Source organism: Artemia sp. Qi Xiang Cuo, chromosome 5 (assembly GCF_049724085.1).
Source record: "Artemia sp. Qi Xiang Cuo chromosome 5, ASM4972408v1, whole genome shotgun sequence".
NCBI classification, from domain to species: domain Eukaryota; kingdom Metazoa; phylum Arthropoda; class Branchiopoda; order Anostraca; family Artemiidae; genus Artemia; species Artemia sp. Qi Xiang Cuo.
In genome coordinates, this window is record NC_142798.1 from 70,885,987 (window position 1) to 70,905,184 (window position 19,198).

At 38.7% G+C, this 19,198-nt stretch overlaps 1 protein-coding gene across 1 annotated transcript in view; it reads right to left on the bottom strand.

Annotated features, from left to right (window-relative positions):
* LOC148952469 (17-beta-hydroxysteroid dehydrogenase 13-like) overlaps positions 1 to 9,444 on the bottom strand; it is a 106,966-nt gene extending 97,522 nt beyond the window's left edge. Inside the window, exon 1 of the mRNA XM_089089906.1 lies at positions 9,359 to 9,444. Within this exon, the coding sequence (XP_088946032.1) occupies positions 9,359 to 9,403 (45 nt within the window). The 5' untranslated portion in view covers positions 9,404 to 9,444. The remainder of the gene's footprint in view (positions 1 to 9,358) is intronic.
* Positions 9,445 to 19,198: the final 9,754 nt, after the last annotated feature.

A 19,198-nucleotide genomic window follows, 5' to 3' on the forward strand; every position in this document is an offset into this window, starting at 1 on the left:
TAATTTGTTCAAAATAGTCCAAATATCATATAACAATGCTACAGGATTGACACGGCTGCCCAGGACCTGGGGGCAAGGGTTGTAAGTTATGCCCAGGGGGCATATAAGGTTTTTTATGGAAGGGGTGGTCATACAAACTTTGGAGAAGGTAAAAACTTATTATACATTGAAAATTTTTGTTTCCTTTTTAAGGACCAGGTGATCAGAGGTAAGTAGCATCCCCCCAAGCCCTCTGTTCCCCAAATGCATCCGATCAAAATTTTTAGATGGCCATTTTGTTCAAAAGTGTCCAAAGCTCCTATATCAATCCCTCTGGGGTTGACACAATCCCCCAGAGCCAGGGGTAAGGGTTGTAAGTTGCAACCCAGGGCATATAAGGTTTTTATTGAAGGGGTGGTCATATAAACTTTGGAGGAGGCTTATTTGATTGGAAATTGAAAATTCTAGTTTTCTTTTTAAGAGTCGAAGTGGGTGGAGGGCAACTAGCCTCCCCCATGTCCTCTTTTCCCCAAATGCACAATGCTTCCAGGGTTGAAATAACCCCCAGAGCCTGGGGCAAGGGTTGTAAGTTATGCCCTGGGGCATATTTGGTTTTTATGGAAGGGATGGTTGTATAAACTTCTTGGTTCGAAATTGAAAGTTCTAGTTCCCTTTTAGGAGTCAAAAGTGATTTGAATCACTTAGAGGGTAACCAGGCCCCCCGCCCCGTTTCCCCCCAATGGATCTGATCATTTCAGCTTTGCTGAAAAAAATATGCGTCTTGAACAGTCTTGGAAAGAACTAATAAAATAACTGAATATTTGATATATAATGACATTAATTGCTGAAAGCTCATCAGTTAAAAATTTTATTTCACTGTAATTTTTATTCTTATGTTCAATGTTGTAATAAGTACAAAATAATATATTTGTAATATAATTCGTTTTCAGTAAAGCGTCAATAACGCAGTAGGTTTTAGACTTCTACAGTTAGGAAAGGCAGCAGTATCCAAATTCCTGACAGCAGTGAAAACTATATGTCTTGATTCTTGAACAGTCTTGGAAAGAACTAATAGAACAAAACTGAATATTTGATATATAATGATGATTAATGATATATGTTTTCAATAAGTACAAAAAAATATTTGTAATATAATTCATTTGCAGTAAAACGCCAATGATGCAGTAAGTTTTAGACTTTTATAGTTAGGGAAAGGGGTTATAGCCAAACTCCTGTTTGTAATGATTTTTGTTTGTTTTATGCTTGATTTACATATTCAATTTAAGTATCATTCGTTTTAAGATTTATTTATTCATTTATATTAGTACCTGTTGTATGCTTGTTTACTATGATTATTTATTTAATTTCTGTTTGTTTTGGGTTTCATTTATTCTTTAATAGTAATTTCTGGTCATTTTGAGCTTGAATTGTTAAAAGAATTTATTTCTGTTGATCTTAAATTTAACGTGGCCTATACTTTTCTTTGAAAACTTCTTTTTCTGAAAGTTTTCTTTTGATCAATTAAAAAAAAAGCTCCTAGGGATTGTCAATGGGCTAATATTGCCAGAGTTTAACTAAATGCATAATGTGGAAACAACATAGGTACTTGAATAAATTAAAAGATGCTATGTGCACCAGAGTTTTCAAATTTATCTGCTATGCCTGGATAGCCTAGACTACGTACATCCGGGTCATTAAAATAGCATATCTTCCATATCACAGGAGCAGACTGGAGATGGCTCGAATTATCAAGTTCAAATTTTCAGAGAGTGTTACAGGGGGAGGGGTCAAGTGGACATCGAAGTATGACTTGAAGGAGAGGGTAAAGGTAGACCAAGAGAGAATGTGTGTATATTTAAAATGCAATATCTTCAATATCTCAGGAGTGACATGTTGGATGGAGTTGAAACTTCCATGTAGTGTAGGAGATGAAAGGTAAGAGGGGCAGAGAGACTTCAACTTTGGTGTTGGGACAGAAAAGAAATTTAACATAAAGAAGTATCAAGTCAACAAAAGGGAAAATAAAAGTAACAAAGATAAAGAGAAAACAAATGACCCATGATTATTTTGAACATAAACAACAACTAAAATAAGGGACGGAGGAGTTAATTTTGGTACAGAGCATATTTCAGGGATTATTTAGGTGCGCCAAAATTCAGGGGATAAAACTTTTCCGGAACCTTTCAGTAACGGTATGGATAGGTGAATATGTTGGAATTGCCAAGGAAATTAAGCGGGGGAGACGGGGTCTAAAGGGGTCATGCAAATCAGGAAAGATGTCCTCAGTTCAAGGATTAGATATTGCGGATTTAGCAAAACGCAAACAAATTTGTACTCTCCTTTCTTTTAACGTGGTAATACCTGCACATTTAAGGAGGAAGGAGTATGGAATTTTGCTCTCTTTGTAGATGATCCTGAGCGAACGCTTTTGGACCAACTCAATTTTTTCACTAAGTTTGCTTGAAAGATGTGCATGCTAGACCAGAGATGCATATTCTAATAGAAGCCTGATTAAGGATAAATAAACATGGAGGGAATGAACTCTGAGATAATTAAATCTTCTCGAAATTTTTGAAATAGATAGTAAAACGTTTAATTGTTGGACAATTTTTAAAACTTGCTTGTCCCATTTAAGATTATTTGAAATTGTGACACCAAAAAGTTTAACATGTTTCACAAGCATTAAGGGTGGGATAGGGTCAAGGAAAGCAGGAGTGGATTTAAAAAATATTATCGTCATTATATTTGATTTGGTGGAATTTACTTTCATATTTAGGTTCTTAGCTCCATCCAAAATGTGGGTCAGGAATTCGAGGGGGTCACTTTTAGTATTCCTGTGGCATACATCAAAGATCGACAAGGCATCCAAGCATGTCTACCTTTGGGGAAAACCCTTATTAAGATCGGGAGTCGTAAAAATAGATAAAAGTTTCCTCAATTAAGTTATCTTTGAGATTCCACAGTTTCTAGGGAGCAGGTCATAGACAGTATTTTGTATTGTACGGCTTAATATCTGTTCGAAAGAAGTAAAACAAAAATTTTCACTGGTAGAGAGTGAAGTTCAAAGTCAAGCATTAGTGAAGGAATTAGGGTGGTGTGGTCAACCAGGTCAAAAGCTTTTTCGAAATCAACTAAGACAAGGTTCAGCCAAACATTTGGTTAATCAAGGTTACTTACGATGGTATGCATTAGCCTAAGTGCACAAGGTAATGGGTGGTGGAAGTTTTTCTTAAGTTACCAAACTGCCGGGTGTCAATACACGGACAAATTATATCCCTAAGTCAGTCACAGAGGAAACTTTCATAAAGTTTGGAAAAAACTGAAGTGAGGGTAATGGGGCGAATGTTGGTAAAACATCTAAAACACTTGGCTCATCAAGGCTATCAAAACACCCTATCTTAAATTTTGTGGGAAAGGTTAGAGGGATAGGGTTCAAACTTTCAGATAGTGTTGGGGGGAGGGCAAGTTGATGAATTTTTGTGTTGAAAGGGGGGGGGGGCTAAAATTGTTGTATTTGACCTATCTGACTTAAGAGATGAGCTTCAGAAGAATATTACTGTGCTCTCCACCATGACCAGCAAGCTGGCCTGTCAATCAGTACATAGAAAACAAAAGTTGTGCAAAACAACATCAACACACTACCTACCCCAATACTCAAAGTTGGATCTGATGTACTAGAGGAGGCTGAAGAGTTCAATTACTTTGGTAGTCTCATTAAATGTGATGGAAACCTTGAGCAGGAGATTACCACATGCATTGCATGCAGAGGAAGCACCTTCAATAAAATAAAACATGCGTGAAGGAATGCAGCATACTCCCTGAAGTTCAAGCTCTGGCCCTTCAACTGCAATGTCTTCTCCATATTAATGTATGGATACAAATCTTGGGTGTTGACTAAGCAGCTGGAAAAGCAAATTCACGGTTTTGAGAACATCTGTCTTCAGCACATCCTCAGTATCCAGTGGACTGACAAGTTCACTAATGCCTGTATATGTGAAAAGACAATGCAGCTGATTGTGATCAATAGAATTACAACTAACCAATGACATTTATAGGGGCACATGGTGCAGGGGGCAAGTTGATGAGTTTTTGTGTTGAAAGGGGGGGGGGGCTAAAATTGTTGTATTTGACCTATCTGACTTAAGAAATGAGCTTCAGAAGAATATTACTGGCTCTCCAGCATGACCAGCAAGCTGGTCTGTCAATCAGTACATAGAAAACAAAAGTTGTGCAAAACAACATCAACACACTACCTGCCCCAATACTCAAAGTTGGATCTGATGCACTAGAGGAGGCTGAAGAGTTCAAGTACCTTGGTAGCCTCATTAAATGTGATGGAAACCTAGAGCAGGAGATTACCACATGCATTGCATGCAGAGGAAGCACCTTCTATAAAATAAAATATGTGTGGAGGAATGCAGCATACTCCCTGAAGTTCAAGCTCTGGCCCTTCAACAGCAATGTCCTCTCCATATTAATGTATGGATACAAATCTTGGGTGTTGACTAAGCAGCTGGAAAAGCAAATTGGCGATTACCAGATTACCAAATAGCCAAATATATATTACAAATTACCAAATAAATATATTACAGATCACAGTATATATATAATATACAGTATGATCATCCCTATCTCACCCATTATAAAAATCGGACCAAGGTGTGAGTGCTCCAGAGAATGTAAAAACATAAGCAACAATAGATCTTTTCACAGGTAGACAAGTCAGGTTTCTCTTGAACGCAAAACTTGGCTCCAACATTGGAACACTAAATTTTAAAGAAACTAATTTTAAATTAATATATTTAAATACATATATGTAATTAGAAGTGCAATGTTATTATTTGATGTTTTTAGGAATTACACGTAGGTTTTGAAGTCTCAAGTTGATTTCAAAGGCATTTTGAAAAAGTTTCTGCCAAAATATGTGTTCCAGGGTAATTGGACCGCTGACACATACTAAAATTAGTAACCTGCTAATGAAAGAGTATGTGGGAGGAGCTGTTTGTATGCACCAAGAATGAAGAGCCAGAAATTGTCTATGGTGAACTTACTGTTAATTATCTTTATACAGTAAGTAAATAAAGATTAACTAATTAAATGAGTATGATGGCACTAGACCCTTTAGGTCCAAACTGACAGAGCTGATCTCTGTTTTGTGGCCCTTCAGCTAGGAAGTGCAATGGGGGGGGAGGGCTGGGGGCCAGCCAAGCTGTCCTTTTGCACACCCTTCCTTCTTACCTTCCCCAGATTTCTCCAGGTACCCATTTAGAGCTGGGTGGACTTTGGCTGAGCTTACAGAATCACACCACTGATCCCCCTCCCAAACCAAATAACTGGCCATGTCAGGGATCAAACCTGTGCCCTTGGACACAGAATTCTCAACCCAGCACACAAACCCCTTAGCCAGGATTACTAAAATAGTGTATCTGCATTGTCTTAGGAGCATTTTGGGGGTCTGAGTTAAAATTTTCAGGGGTGTTGAGGGGCTGAATGAACCTTGAATTTTGACTTGTGGGGGGGGGGCAGAGGTAAATCAAAAGAAACTTTGTATCCTGGTTGAGAATGACAGGTGAGAATTGAGCTGGAACTTTTGGAGTATTGTGGGGAGGAAGGAGGCAAGGGGTTCTGTGTTTAGAGGGAGGAGAAGCAGGGCCAAAACATGTGCATATCCAATCTGCCCAAAACGTTTTCAAACTATTAGCTCAAGTAGAAAATTAGATTTATCATGGTGAAGTAGTTGTGTAAATCAAAAAGTACAATCACACAGACTATCAAAATAGTGTGTTTTTAATATCTTGGGGACAACTATGGTGATAAGTTAAAACTTTCATACTGTTTTTTTTATTCTTAAAATGACCTAAGGTTTTATTTTGTAAAAAAAAAGAAATTACAATCACAGTGCTTGTGAAGAAGTTACAAAAATTTACAATTACTGTGATTGTGAATTACAATCACAATTTATTCTAAAATACATTAGCCTAAAAATGGCTAAATCTTCAACACCCTCTGTATAAATCCCTGGCAAATATAAAGTAAACCATCATAGTTTAAATATTATTTTATTTTAGTCACAAGAAATACTATGGTCATACCTGTAGGAAAAATGCCATGGTTATAAACATATTTGTATCTTGTCTGATCTTTTGTACAGGTAAAAAAATTACTATTGGCAATTTTGTCTAGAAAATATTTCTATTAACAAGAAAATACTTGATTATCTGAATTGTGTTTATAATCTTGAAGGATGACATACTTATTGCTCTAGTTAGTGGGGAAAAGGGCAGGGCAAGGAATCAATTTACATAATTAGTAGCAATTTGGTGAGATAAAAATGAAATCCAGCATAAGCTTTACCTTTTCTTTAGTATTGCTATACCTTTTCTTATTGAAGTATATAGCCTACCCTTATCAGTATTTTTGTAATAACAACAACAGGCTTTATAAACTTTTTTTTTGGGGGGGGGGGGGAGGGACTTTTACAAACTGTTGGCTTTACCAAGATTGTCATGCTTGAAATGGATCGATTCTTAAAGGTTTTAAAAACCTGGATTCATATAATATTTGTCTCTAGAGCATTATTTTAGTTTTTCCCAGGAAAATGAAGATCATTTTTAACATTTTTTTTATAATTACTAAGTACAAACATAATCATGTTTACAGCCTAGGGTTATATGATTCGTCCTATCACTAGCAAGTGCGATTTAAGGTAATTTTAAGGTATATGCGACTATTAGGGGAGGGTGTGACCAGTTTGACGAATTATTAAACACAAACAAAACCATAAAAATGAACATAAAATTAGCAAAAAATGTCTCTCTTTTGTTCTAACATGTCTCCTTCTGGAGAGGTCCTATTCTACACCATCACTGCCAACTAGTTAGTTAATTGTAGAGTGCATCAAGAACTCTAATGATAGATGACTAGCCTACTTGGCTATTTCAACCTTGAGTATACAGCTAAATCATTGAGAGCTTTATAGCCAACTAGATAGCTAATTCTACAGTGCACATAGAATTCTATTGATAAGTAACTAGTTGGCTGATTCAAACTTAAGTGTATATATAAATCATCTCTGCTGGTATCAACTCATCCCTGATAGCCTGGCTGATGAATTTCCTGTCTAACCACAAGCAGAAAGTCTGTTTATTTGAGAAAGATGGCCAGCCAATCTACTCTGATGAGTCCATAGTAATGAGCAGGGTACAGCAGGGAACTGTATTAGGCCCAAATCTTTTCCTGATGTATATCAACAATATTTCCAATCATGTGGATAACAATATGCATTTTTTGCTGATGATGCCAAACTTTTTGGCATTACTAACCCATATAAGATCTTTTGCTAACCCACATAAGATCTCTTTTTGTGATCATTGATGAGGGGTTGAGGTTCCACAACCATGTCCAGCATGTTTTCTCTTGAGCAAACTCTATCCTTGCTAACCCACATAAGATCTCTTTTTGTGATCATTGATGAGGGGTTGAGGTTCCACAGCCAGGTCCAGCATGTTGTCTCCTGAGCAAACTCTATCCTTAGTCTATTAAAAAGGACAATCAGTAGCCGAGAGGCAACAATATTCATAAAACCTATTAAGGCTCTTGTTAGACCCCATCTTGATTTTGGCATGTGCCTGGCTGGTCCTTCTTACTGGCAAGATGTAAGGCTAATTGAAAATGTCCAGAGGCAAGCAACAAAGTGTGTGAAAAGCCTAAAGTTGGCTTCATATGAGGAACATCTCAAGCAGCTCAAGCCATCTACCCTTGTCTACAGACACATGCATAGTAATACAAAACTAACTTATATACTCCAAAAGAAAACTCCACAAGTAAATCTGCAGGTGGCACAATAATTTAGCTAGGATAAAAGTAAAAATGTCATTTGATGCCTTTTTTTATGCTATTTCATAATACAATAATTGCTTCTGTTTTTTGCTCTCAAATTACATCTTGAGCCCTTAAAGGGGTCTTGGAGGTATTTTATATGAATTTTGAAAGAGCATAAAAAAAGCATCAAATGATATTTTCCCTTTTATCCTAGCTAAATTATACGGCCCATTGTAAATTTACCTTGAACTTCATACCCCACCCCCCTAATGTGCAATTACATCCCCTGAATTGGAATTTATCCTTAATTGTTGACAGCAAAGTTTTGAATCACAAAATTCAGCACTATTTTTTTTTTTTACTGCATTTTGAAAAACTTGAAATGGTGGTAAAACAGTTTGAATTGAGATGCCTAATAAATGAGGTCTGAATTGTTATAAATAAGTATCTTTGGAGTATATTACTCTTGAACAACTTATTTATAAACTAGTGATATGTTTTTAACAACTTTTTCATAACTTAACTTGTGTTGATAACTTCTTTGTGTGGTTACAAAATGAAATACCTTCAGGCCCCTTTAAGGGCTCAAGATGCAATTTGCAACAGAAGCAATTATTGTAATAGGCTATGAAAGAGCATAAAAAGGGGATACCACCAGATGGCTAATTTGACAGTGTATATATATAAAAATATTTAAATTAGCCAACAAGCCAACCAGTATTTTCAGCCTAGGAGTCCAGCTGGATCAAAGGAAACATATTACAAAAACAATTCTTACTCCATAATACGTAGGCTAGAATAATCCTAGTTAACACATTTTGCAGAGGAAGAGCCTTTATCTTCACTTCTTTTTCCAGTTTTTCTCAGAAATTTATTAATTTCTTAGAGCCTATATACGCTATTCACAGAATATCACAAATGAACTTTATTCCCATATTAGCCATGTGGTGGATGTCCTAAAAAAAAGGCATGAAATGACATTTTCACTTTCATCCTAGGCTAGCTAAATTATAGTGCCACCTTCAAATTTACCATTCCATCATCTTCAAGGGTAACCAAAGGATCAGCCTTCATCTTGAAAGAGGACATTCAAAGAAGCTACAAAAATTAAGCTCCAGATCAAGAATCTGTCAAATGTATTTTTCAAGAAGAGTAGGCTAGCCTAATTAACCAGTGGAATGAATTGAAGAACTCTACTGTCAGTGCTCCTTCCATCCAGTCTTTCAAACATCAACTGGACACACACAGTAGGAGAAGAAGGAGAAGAGTAGTACTATCACAGTAGGAGAAGAAACAAGCAGCATATTATACTATTAGCCAACTACTAGGCTACTAGCAACTCACTAAACAACTAGCTACAAGAATAGGCTATGAACAAGGAACAACAAGCTATTATAGTTCTAATATTTTTTTTTAGTTTTGCATATTTTCTAGGCCTTTGTCTGAGATCTTCTGGTGGTTGGGGTCCATTGTCACAAACATAAATATGATATTTGGAAAGGGCATGAAATCATGTCGGCTAAGGAATCTAATAGGCCTAGTAATTTTATCAACATACTTCCTTTTGTGGAGCTACTAATACCCCCTTCTTGCAGAAATTCATAATGTGACGAATTTCAATAATATCATAGATTTATAGTAGCCTAATCTGTAGAGGACATAAATAATCACTCACTCACTGCTAGCAAAGCATGAGAAGATTTTCAAAATTTGCATTAAAAATACGAGTTGTCAAAGAAAACCCGAACTATCTCATTGATCGAAAGAGTTTATTTAACTGGTTAGAATATAAATGCTCAACCTTTGACGATATGTTTTAAGAAATAAAAATACTATGTAAATATGGAGCATAAAAAGGACGGAAAGTCTTAGTTTGCAGGAAGCTGAAATTTAAGCTAATTTATGGTAAATAAACAAAAAGATTTTGGTTCTTTTCTTGCTCTTTGAATAATTTATTCCTAAGTTGAAATAATTCCCTGGGTTCCCACGTATATGATTAATCATAGGCAGCGCGTTAGAACTGCCTAAGTAAAGAACGAAGTGGGCACAATGTGTTGTTTTTCTTTCTCCATACCCGGGCACTTCGTATCGAAGGAGTTCTTGTAAAAAGTTCGAAAAGGGCTGATTCCATTGCAAATTGGAGTGGCTAGTGCCCTTTTTAATAGTCAAAAGTGATTGGAGGGCAACGAGCCCCCCCCCCCAACGCCCATCATTCCCCCAAACACATCCAATAGAAATTTTGAGATAGCAAGTTTATTCAACGGAATTGACTTCCAGATAGAAAACATCTTTTTGAGGAGGGCACTCCCCCAAAACCCTCGGGGCAAGGATTTTAAGTTATGCCCTGGGTGCATTTAAGGTTTTTATAGAAGGTGCTGTCGTAGAAATTTCCAAAAATGCTCTTTCAATTGGAAATTCAAAGGGCTGGTGCCCTTTTTAATAGTCGAAAGTGACTGGAGGGCAACTATCCCCCCCCCCTCCTCCAACCTTCCCCCCTCCCCCGCCCATCATTCCCCCAAACACATCCAATCAAAATTTTGAGATAGCCATTTAGTTCAGCGTAGTTGATTTCCAGATAGAAAATATCTTTTTGAGGAGGAAACTCCCCCAAAACCCTCGGGGCAAGGGTTTTAATTTATACCATGGGGGCATATAAGGTTTTTATAGAAGGCGTTGTCGTAGAAACTTTAAAAAATACTCATTCAATTGGAAATTCAAACGGCTAGTTCCCGTTTTAATATTCGAAAGTGATTGGAGGGCGACTAGCCCCCCCCCCCCCGCGCATATCATTCCCCCAAACACATCCAATCAAAATTTTGAGATAGCCATTTTGTTCAGCGTAATTGATTTCTAGATAGAAAATACGTTTTTGAGGAGGATACTCCCCTGCAACCCTCGGGGTAAGGGTTTTAGTTATGCCCTGGGGGCATATAAGGCTTTTATATAAGGCATTGTCGTAGAAACTTCAAGAAAGTCTCATTCGATTGGAAATTCAAAGGGCTAGTGCCCTTTTAGATAGTCGAAAGTGATGGGAGGGCAACTAGCCCCCCCCACGCACTTCATTCCCCCAAACACATCCAATCAAAATTTTGAGATAGCCATTCTGTTCAGCGTAGTTGTTTTCCAGATAGAAAATATCTTATTGAGAAGGACACTCCCCCACAACCCTCGGGGCAAGGGTTTTCAGTTATGCCCTGGGGGTATATAATGTTTTTATAGAAGGCGTTGTCGTAGAAACTTCAAAAAAGGCTCATTCGAATGGAAATTCAAACGGCTAGTGCCTGTTTTAATAGTCAAAAGTGATTGGAGGGCAACTAGCCCCTCCCCCGCGCCCATCCTTCCCCCAAACACATCCAATCAAAATTTTAAGATAGCCACTTTGTTCAGCGTGGTTGATTTCCAGATAGAAAATATGTTTTTGAGGAGGACACTCCCCCAAAACCCTTGGGGCAAGGTTTTAATTAATGCCCTGGGGTCATACAAAGTCTTTAAAGAAAGTGTTGTCTTAGAAACTTTAAGACACTTATTCTATTGGAAATCGACAGGGTTTGTGCACTTTTCAGTAGCCAATAGTAATTGGAGGGCAACTAGGCCCCTCAAACGCCCATCATTCCCCATAATACATCAAATCAAAATTTTGAGATAGCCATTTTGTTCAGCGTAGTTATTTTCCAGATAGAAAATATGTTTATGAGGAGGACTCCCCCCAGAGCCCTCGGGGCAAGGGTTTTAAGTTATGTCCTGGGGGCATATAAGGTTTTTATAGAAGGCGTTGTCGTAGTAACTTCTAAAAAAGCTCATTTGATTGGAAATTCAAAGGGCTAGTGCCCTTTTTGATAGTTGAAAGTGATTGGACGGTAACTAACCCCCCTCTCACGCCCACCTTTTCATACGCAGCGCGCTTACGGTGCCTAAGTAAAGAACGATGTGGGCACAATGTTTTGTTTTTTGTTTTTTTTTCTCCGTACCCGGGCATTTCGTATCGAAGGAGTCGTCGTAGAAACTTTGAAAAAGACTCACTTGATTGGAAATTGGAGTGGCTAGTGCCCCTTTTAATAGTCAAAAGTGATTGGAGGGCAACTAGACCCCCCCCCCCCCCTAGGCCCATCCTTCCCCCAAACACGTCCAATCAAAATTTGAGATAGCCATTTTGTTCAGCGTAGTTGATTTCCAGATAGAAAATATGTTTTTGAGGAGGACACTCCCCCACAACCCTCAGGGCAAGGGTATTAAATTATGCCCTGGGGGCATAAAAGGTTTTCATCGAAGGCGTTGTCGTAGAAACTTCAAAACAGGCTCATTCGATTGGAAATTCAAAGGGCTAGTACCACTTTTAATAGTCGAAAGTGATTGGAGGGCAACTAGCCCCCCCACTCCCATCATTCCCCCAAACACATCCAATCAAAATTTTCCGATAGCCATTTTGTTCAGCGTAGTTGATTTCCAGGTAGAAAATATGTTTTTAAGGAGGACACTCCCCCACAACCCTCAGGGCAAGGGTTTTAAGTTATGCCCAGGGGGCAGATAATTTTTTTATAGAAGGCGTTGTCGTAAAAACTTCAAAAAAGCTCATTCGATTGGACATTCAACGGGCTAGTGCCCTTTTTAATAGTCGAAAGTGATTGGAAGGCTACTAGCCCCCCCCACGCCCCTCATTCTCCCAAACACATTCAATCAAAATTTTGAGATAGCCATTTTGTTCACCATAGTTGATTTCCAGATAGAAAATATGTTTTTGAGGAGGACACTCCCCCACAACCCTCAGGGCAAGGGTTTTAAGCTATGCCCTGTGGGCATATAAGGTTTTTATATAAGGTGTTGTCGTAGAAACTTCATAACAGGCTCATTCGATTGGAAATTTGAAGGGCTAGTTCCATTCTTAATAGTCAAAAGTGTTTGGAGGGGAACTAGCCCCTCCCCCACGCCTATCATTCTCCCAAACACATCCAATTAAAATTTTCAGATAGCCATTTTGTTCAGCGTAGTTGATTTCCAGATAGAAAATATGTTTTTAAGGAGGACACTCCCCCAAAACCTTCGGGGCAAGGGTTTTAATTTATGCCCCGGGGGCATCTAAGGTTTTTATAGAAGGCATTGTCGTAGAAACTTCAAGAAAGGCTCATTCGATTGGAAATTCAAAGGGCTGGTGCCCTTTTTCATACTTGAAAGTGATTGGACGGTAACTAACCCCCCTCTCACGCCCACCTTTTCATAGGCAGTGCGTTTGCGCTACCTAAGTAGAGAACGATGTGGGCACATTGTGTTGTTTTTTGTTGTTTTTTTTTCAACGCCAATCATTCCCCAAATCATTCCCCAAACGCCCATCATTCCCCAAAACACATCCAATCACAAGTTTGAGATAGCCATTTTGTTCAGCGTAGTTATTTTCCAGATATAAAATATGTTTTTGAGGAGGACCCCCCCCAGAACCCTCGGGGCAAGGGTTTTAAGTTATGTCCTGGGGGCATATAAGGTTTTTATAGAAGGCGTTGTCATAGAAACTTTAAAAAAAGCTCATTTGATTGGAAATTCAAAGGGATAGTGCCCTTTTTCATAGTTGAAAGTGATTGGACGGTAACTAACCCCCCTCTCACGCCCACCTTTTCATAGGCAGTGCGCTTGCGCTACCTAAGTAGAGAACGATGTGGGCACATTGTGTTGTTTTTTGTTGTTGTTTTTTCTCCATACCCGGGCACTTCGTATCGAAGGAGTCGTCGTAGAAACTTCAAAAAAAACTCACTCGATTGGAAATTGGAGTGGCTAGTGCCCTTTTTAATACTCAAAAGTGATTGGAGGGCAACTAGAACCCCCCCCCCCACACTAGGCCCATCCTTCCCCCAAACACGTCCAACCAAAATTTGAGATAGCCATTTTGTTCAGCTTAGTTGATTTCCAGATAAAAAATATGTTTTTGAGGAGGACACTCCCCCACAGCCCTCAGGGAAAGGAAGCGAATTAAGTTGTGCACCGGGGGCATATAAGGTTTTTATAGAAGGTGTTGTTGTAAAAACTTCAAAAAAGGCTCATTCGATTAGAAATTCGAAGGGCTAGTACCCTTTTTAATAGTCAAAAGTGATTGGAGGGCAACTAGCCCCCCCACGCCCATCATTCCCCCAAATACATCCAATCAAAATTTTGAGATAGCCATTTTGTTCAGCGTAGTTGATTTCCAGATAAAAAATATGTTTTTGAGGAGGACGCTCCCCCACAACCCTCAGGGCAAGGGTTTTAAGTTATGCCCAGGGGGCATATAATTTTTTTATAGAAGGCGTTGTCGTAGAAAATTAAAAAAAGCTCATTCGATTGGAAATTCAACGGGCTAGTGCCCTTTTTAATAGTCGAAAGTGATTGGAAAGGCTACTAGCCCCCCCCCCCCCCACGCCCGTCATTCCCCCAAATACATTCAATCAAAGTTTTTAGATATCCATTTTGTTCACCATAGTTGATTTCCAGATAGAAAATATATTTTTGAGGAGTACACTCCCCCACAACCCTTAGGGCAAGGATTTTAAGTTATGCCCTGTGGGCATATAAGGTTTTTATAAAAGGTGTTGTCGTAGAAACTTCATAACAGGCTCATTCGATTGGAAATTCAAAGGGCTAGTTCCATTCTTAATAGTCGAAAGTGTTTGGAGGGGAACTAGCCCCCCCTCCATCACGCCTATCATTCTCCCAAACACATCGAATTAAAATTTTGAGATAGCCATTTTGTTCAGCGTATTTGATTTCCAGATAGAAAATATGTTTTTGAGGAGGACAATCCCCAACAACCCTTAGGGCAAGGGTTTTAAGTTATATCCAGGGGTATATAAGGTTTTTATAGATGGCGTTGTCGTAGAAACTTAAAAAAGCCCATTCGATTGGAAATTCAATGGGCTAGTGCCCTTTTTAATAGTCGAAAGTGATTGGAAGGCTACTAGCCCCCCCTCCCACGCCCATCATTCTCCCAAACAAATTCAATCAATATTTGGACATAGCCATTTTGTTCACCGTAGTTGATTTCCAGATAGAATATATGTTTTTGAGGAGGACACTCCCACACAACCCTCGGGGCAAGGGTTTTAAGCTATGCCCTGTGGGCATATAAGGTTTTTATATAAGGCGTTGTCGTAGAAACTTCATAACAGGCTCATTCGATTGGAAATTCAAAGGGCTAGTTCCATTCTTAATAGTCGAAAGTGTTTGGAGGGGAACTAGCCCCTCCCCCACGCCTATCATTCTCACAAACACATCCAATTAAAATTTTGAGATAGCCATTTTGTTCAGCGTAGTTGATTTCCAAATAGAAAATACGTTTTTGAGGAGGACACTCCCCAACAACCCTCAGGGCAAGGGTTTTAAGTTATATCCAGGGGTATATAAGGTTTTTATAGATGGCGTTGTCGTAGAAACTTAAAAAAGCCCATTCGATTGGAAATTCAACGGGCTAGTGCCCTTTTTAATAGTCGAAAGTGATTGGAGGGCCACTACCCCCCCCCCCCCCCACGCCCACCATTCCCAGAAAAACACACCCAATAAAAATTCTGAGATAGCCATTTTGTTCAGCGTAGTTATTTTTCAGATAGAAAATATGTTTTTGAGGAGGACACTCCCCCAGAACCCTCGGGGCAAGGGTTTTAAGTTATGGCCTGGGGGCATATAAGGTTTTTATAGAAGGCGTTGTCATAGAAACTTTAAAAAAGCTCGTTTGATTGGAAATTCAAAGGGATAGTGCCCTTTTTATTAGTTGAAAGTGATTGGACGGTAACTAACCCCCCTCTCACACCCACCTTTTCATAGGAAGTGCGCTTGCGCTGCCTAAGTAGAGAACGATATGGGAACAATGTGTTGTTTTTTGTTTTTTTTCTCCATACCCGGGCACTTCGTATCAAAGGAATCGTCGTAGAAACTTCGAAAAAGACTCACTCGATTGGAAATTGGAGTTGCTAGTGCCCTTTTTAATAGTCGAAAGTGATCGGAGGGCAAATAGACCCCCCCCTAGGCCCATCATTCCCCAAAACACGTCCAACCAAAATTTTGAGATAGCCATTTTGTTCAGCGTAGTTGATTTTCCGATAAAAATATATTTTGAGGAGGACACTCCCCCACAACCCTCAGGGCAAGGGTATTAAGTTATGCCCTGGGGGCATATAAAGTTTTTATAGAAGGCGTTGTCATAGAAACTTCAAAACAGGCTCATTCGATTGGAAATTCAAAGGGCTAGTACCCTTTTTATAAGTCGAAAGTGATTGGAGGGCAACTAGCCCCCCCCCCTCCCACGCCCATCATTCCCCCAAATACGTCAAATCAAAACTTTGAGATAGCCATTTTGTTCAGCGTAGTTGATTTCCAGATAGAAAATATGTTTTTGAGGAGGATACTCCCCCACAACCTTCATGGCAACGGTTTTAAGTTATGCCCAGGGGGCAGATAATGCTTTTATAGAAGGCGTTGTCGTAAAAACTTCCAAACAGGCTCATTCGATTGGAAATTCAACGGGCTAGTGCCCTTTTTAATAGTCGAAAGTGATTGGAAGGCAACTAGCCCCCTCCCCCCACGCCCATCATTCTCCCAAACACATTCAATCAAAAGTTTGAGATAGCCATTTTGTTCAGCATAGTTGATTTCCAAATAGAAAATATATTTTTGAGGAGGTCACTCCCCCACAACCTTCAGGGCAGGAGTTTTAAGTTATGACCTGGGGGGATATAAGGTTTTTATATAAGTCGTTGTCTTAAAAACTTAAAAACAGCCTCAATCGATTGGAAATTCAAAGGGCTAGTTCCATTCTTAATAGTCGAAAGTGATTGGAGGGGAACTAACCCCTCCCCCACGCCCAATATTCTCCCAAACACATCCAATTAAAATTTTGAGAGAGCCATTTCGTTAAGCGTAGTTGATTTCCAGATAGGAAATTTGTTTTTGAGTAGGACACTCCCCAACAGCCCCTAGGGCAAGGTTTTTTAATTATATCCTGGGGTATATAAGATTTTTATAGATGGCGTTGCCGTAGAAACTTAAAAAAGCTCATTCAATTGGAAATTCAACGGGCTAGTGCCCTTTTTAATAGTCGAAAGTGATTTGAGGGCATCTACCCCCCCCCCCCACATCCACCATTCCCCCAAACACACCCAATAAAAATTCTGAGATAGCCATTTTGTTCAGCTTAGTTGATTTACAGATAGAAAATATGTTTTTGAAGAGGATACTCCGCCACAGCCCTCAGGGAAAGGGTTTTAAGTTATGCCCTGGGGGCAAATAAGGTTTTTATAGAAGACGTTGTTGTAGAAACTTCAGAAAAGGGCTCATTCGATTTCAAATTCAAAGAGCTAGTGCCCTTTTTAACAGTTGAAAGTGATTAATGACATTTTTTGCTGTTGTTGTTGTTTAGACGAGGGCCCTTTGCATTAAAGAAGTTGTTGTGGGAACTTCAAAAGGGGTCATTCGATTTAAAACGGAAAGGGCTGATGCCCTTTTTAATTGTCGAAAGTGATTGAAGGGCAACTAATCCCCCTTCCACTCCCACCCTCCCATTTGCCCAATATGTTTAAAAACTAAATATTTCCTCAAGATTAAATCAAAATGCACTGTGATAATGCTAATTCCCAATAAAGTATCTCAGCAGTATCCCGAGAATGCCTGAGGGTATTATGTTCAAACTTTAAAGGCTACTTCTGCTCTTAAAATTTAACCAAATCAAAATAGTGTAAGTGTATCCAAGCTATCAAAGAAAGTAAACAGATTTTTTTGCGAATGGTATCAAGTTTTCCATTTCAGGTCAACTAGAGGAGGTATGAAACTAAGTTAAACAGTACTATTTGTGTCCAGATTTTTAAAATGGTGTATGTTGTTAAAAATTGCTGAAAATTTTTCTCCAGCATACAAATAGCAGGCCAAACTATAAAGTCTTGAAAAACGAAAAGATTTAAAGTATTATTTTTTTCCCTGAAAAGACTGTTTCAATATAAAACAAACAGAAATGAATAGCAACGCTTTGTTATCAAAGTTAGTTTTTGAAAGAAAAACAAACAATTCCATTAAACAAAAAATTAGCAAAAATCAAATCAACTAATCTACGAAGCGTGAAAACAACATAAATCAGCATCGATAAATAAATGAAACCCAAAACGAACAGAAATTAAAATAAATAACCGAGTCAAACTCAAAACGAGCAGAAATTAACATAAGTTGGGGGCAAAACCCCTATGCCTTCCCAAGGCCAGAACAAAATTTACACTTTACTGAAAAAATATAAATGTTTTTACCTTTATAAGTTTAATAAATCAAATAATTTTAACATTTTGATTACTAAATATCAGTATATGTATATTAAACTGACAATGCACATTCATTTGTATCGGGGCAAGGGTTTTAAGTCATGCCCTGAGGGCATATAAGAACGATGAAGGGTTCGTCGTAGAAACCTTCAGAGGGGATCATTCGATTGGAAATTGAGAGTTCTAGCGCCCTTTTTAATAGTCGAAAGTGATTAGAGGGCAACTAGCCCCCCTCCCCCACGCCCATCAATCCCCCAAAAACATACCAACAAAAAGTTGAGATAGCCAATTTGTTCAGCGTAGTTGATTTTCCGATAAAAAATATATTTTTAAGGAGGACACTCCCCCACAACCCTCAGGGCAAGGGTTTTAAGTTATGCCCTAGGGGCATATAAGGTTTTTATAGAAGGAGTTGTCGTAGAAACTTCAAAACAGATCATTCGATTGGAAATTCGAAGGGCTAGTACCCTTTTGAATAGTCGAAAGTGATTGGAGGGCAACTAGCCCATCCACGCCCATCATTCCCCTAAACACATCCAATCAAAATTTTGAGATGGCCATTTTGTTCAGCGTAGTTGATTTCCAGATAGAAAATATGTTTTTGAGGAGGCTATTCCCCCAAAACCCTCAGGGCAGGGGTTTTAAGTTATGCCCTGGGGGCATATAAGGTTTTTATAGAAGGCATTTTCCTAGAAACTTGAAAAATGGCTCATTCGATTGGAAATTCAAAGGGCTAGTGCCCTTTTATAATAGTCGAAGGTAACTTGAAGGCAACTAACCCCCCTCTCAAGCCTATCTTTTCTCCAAACACATCTAATCAATAATTTAGATAACCATTTTATTCAACGTATTTGAAAGTTTTGGAAGTTAGGTTTTTAAGGATGACAACCCCCCCCCCTCCCACAGCCCCTAGGACAAGTGTTGTAGGTTATGCCCTGGGGGCGTATAAGGTTTTTATTGAAAGTGTAGAAACTTCAAAAGGGCTCATTAAATAGGAAATTGAAAGGGCTAGTGGTTTTTTAATAGTTGAAAGTGATTGGAGAGCGACTAACGCCCCTCCCACGCCTACCATTTTCCCAAACACATCCAATCAAAATTTTGGGATATCCATTTTGTTCAACTTAGTTGAAAGTTCTTGAAAT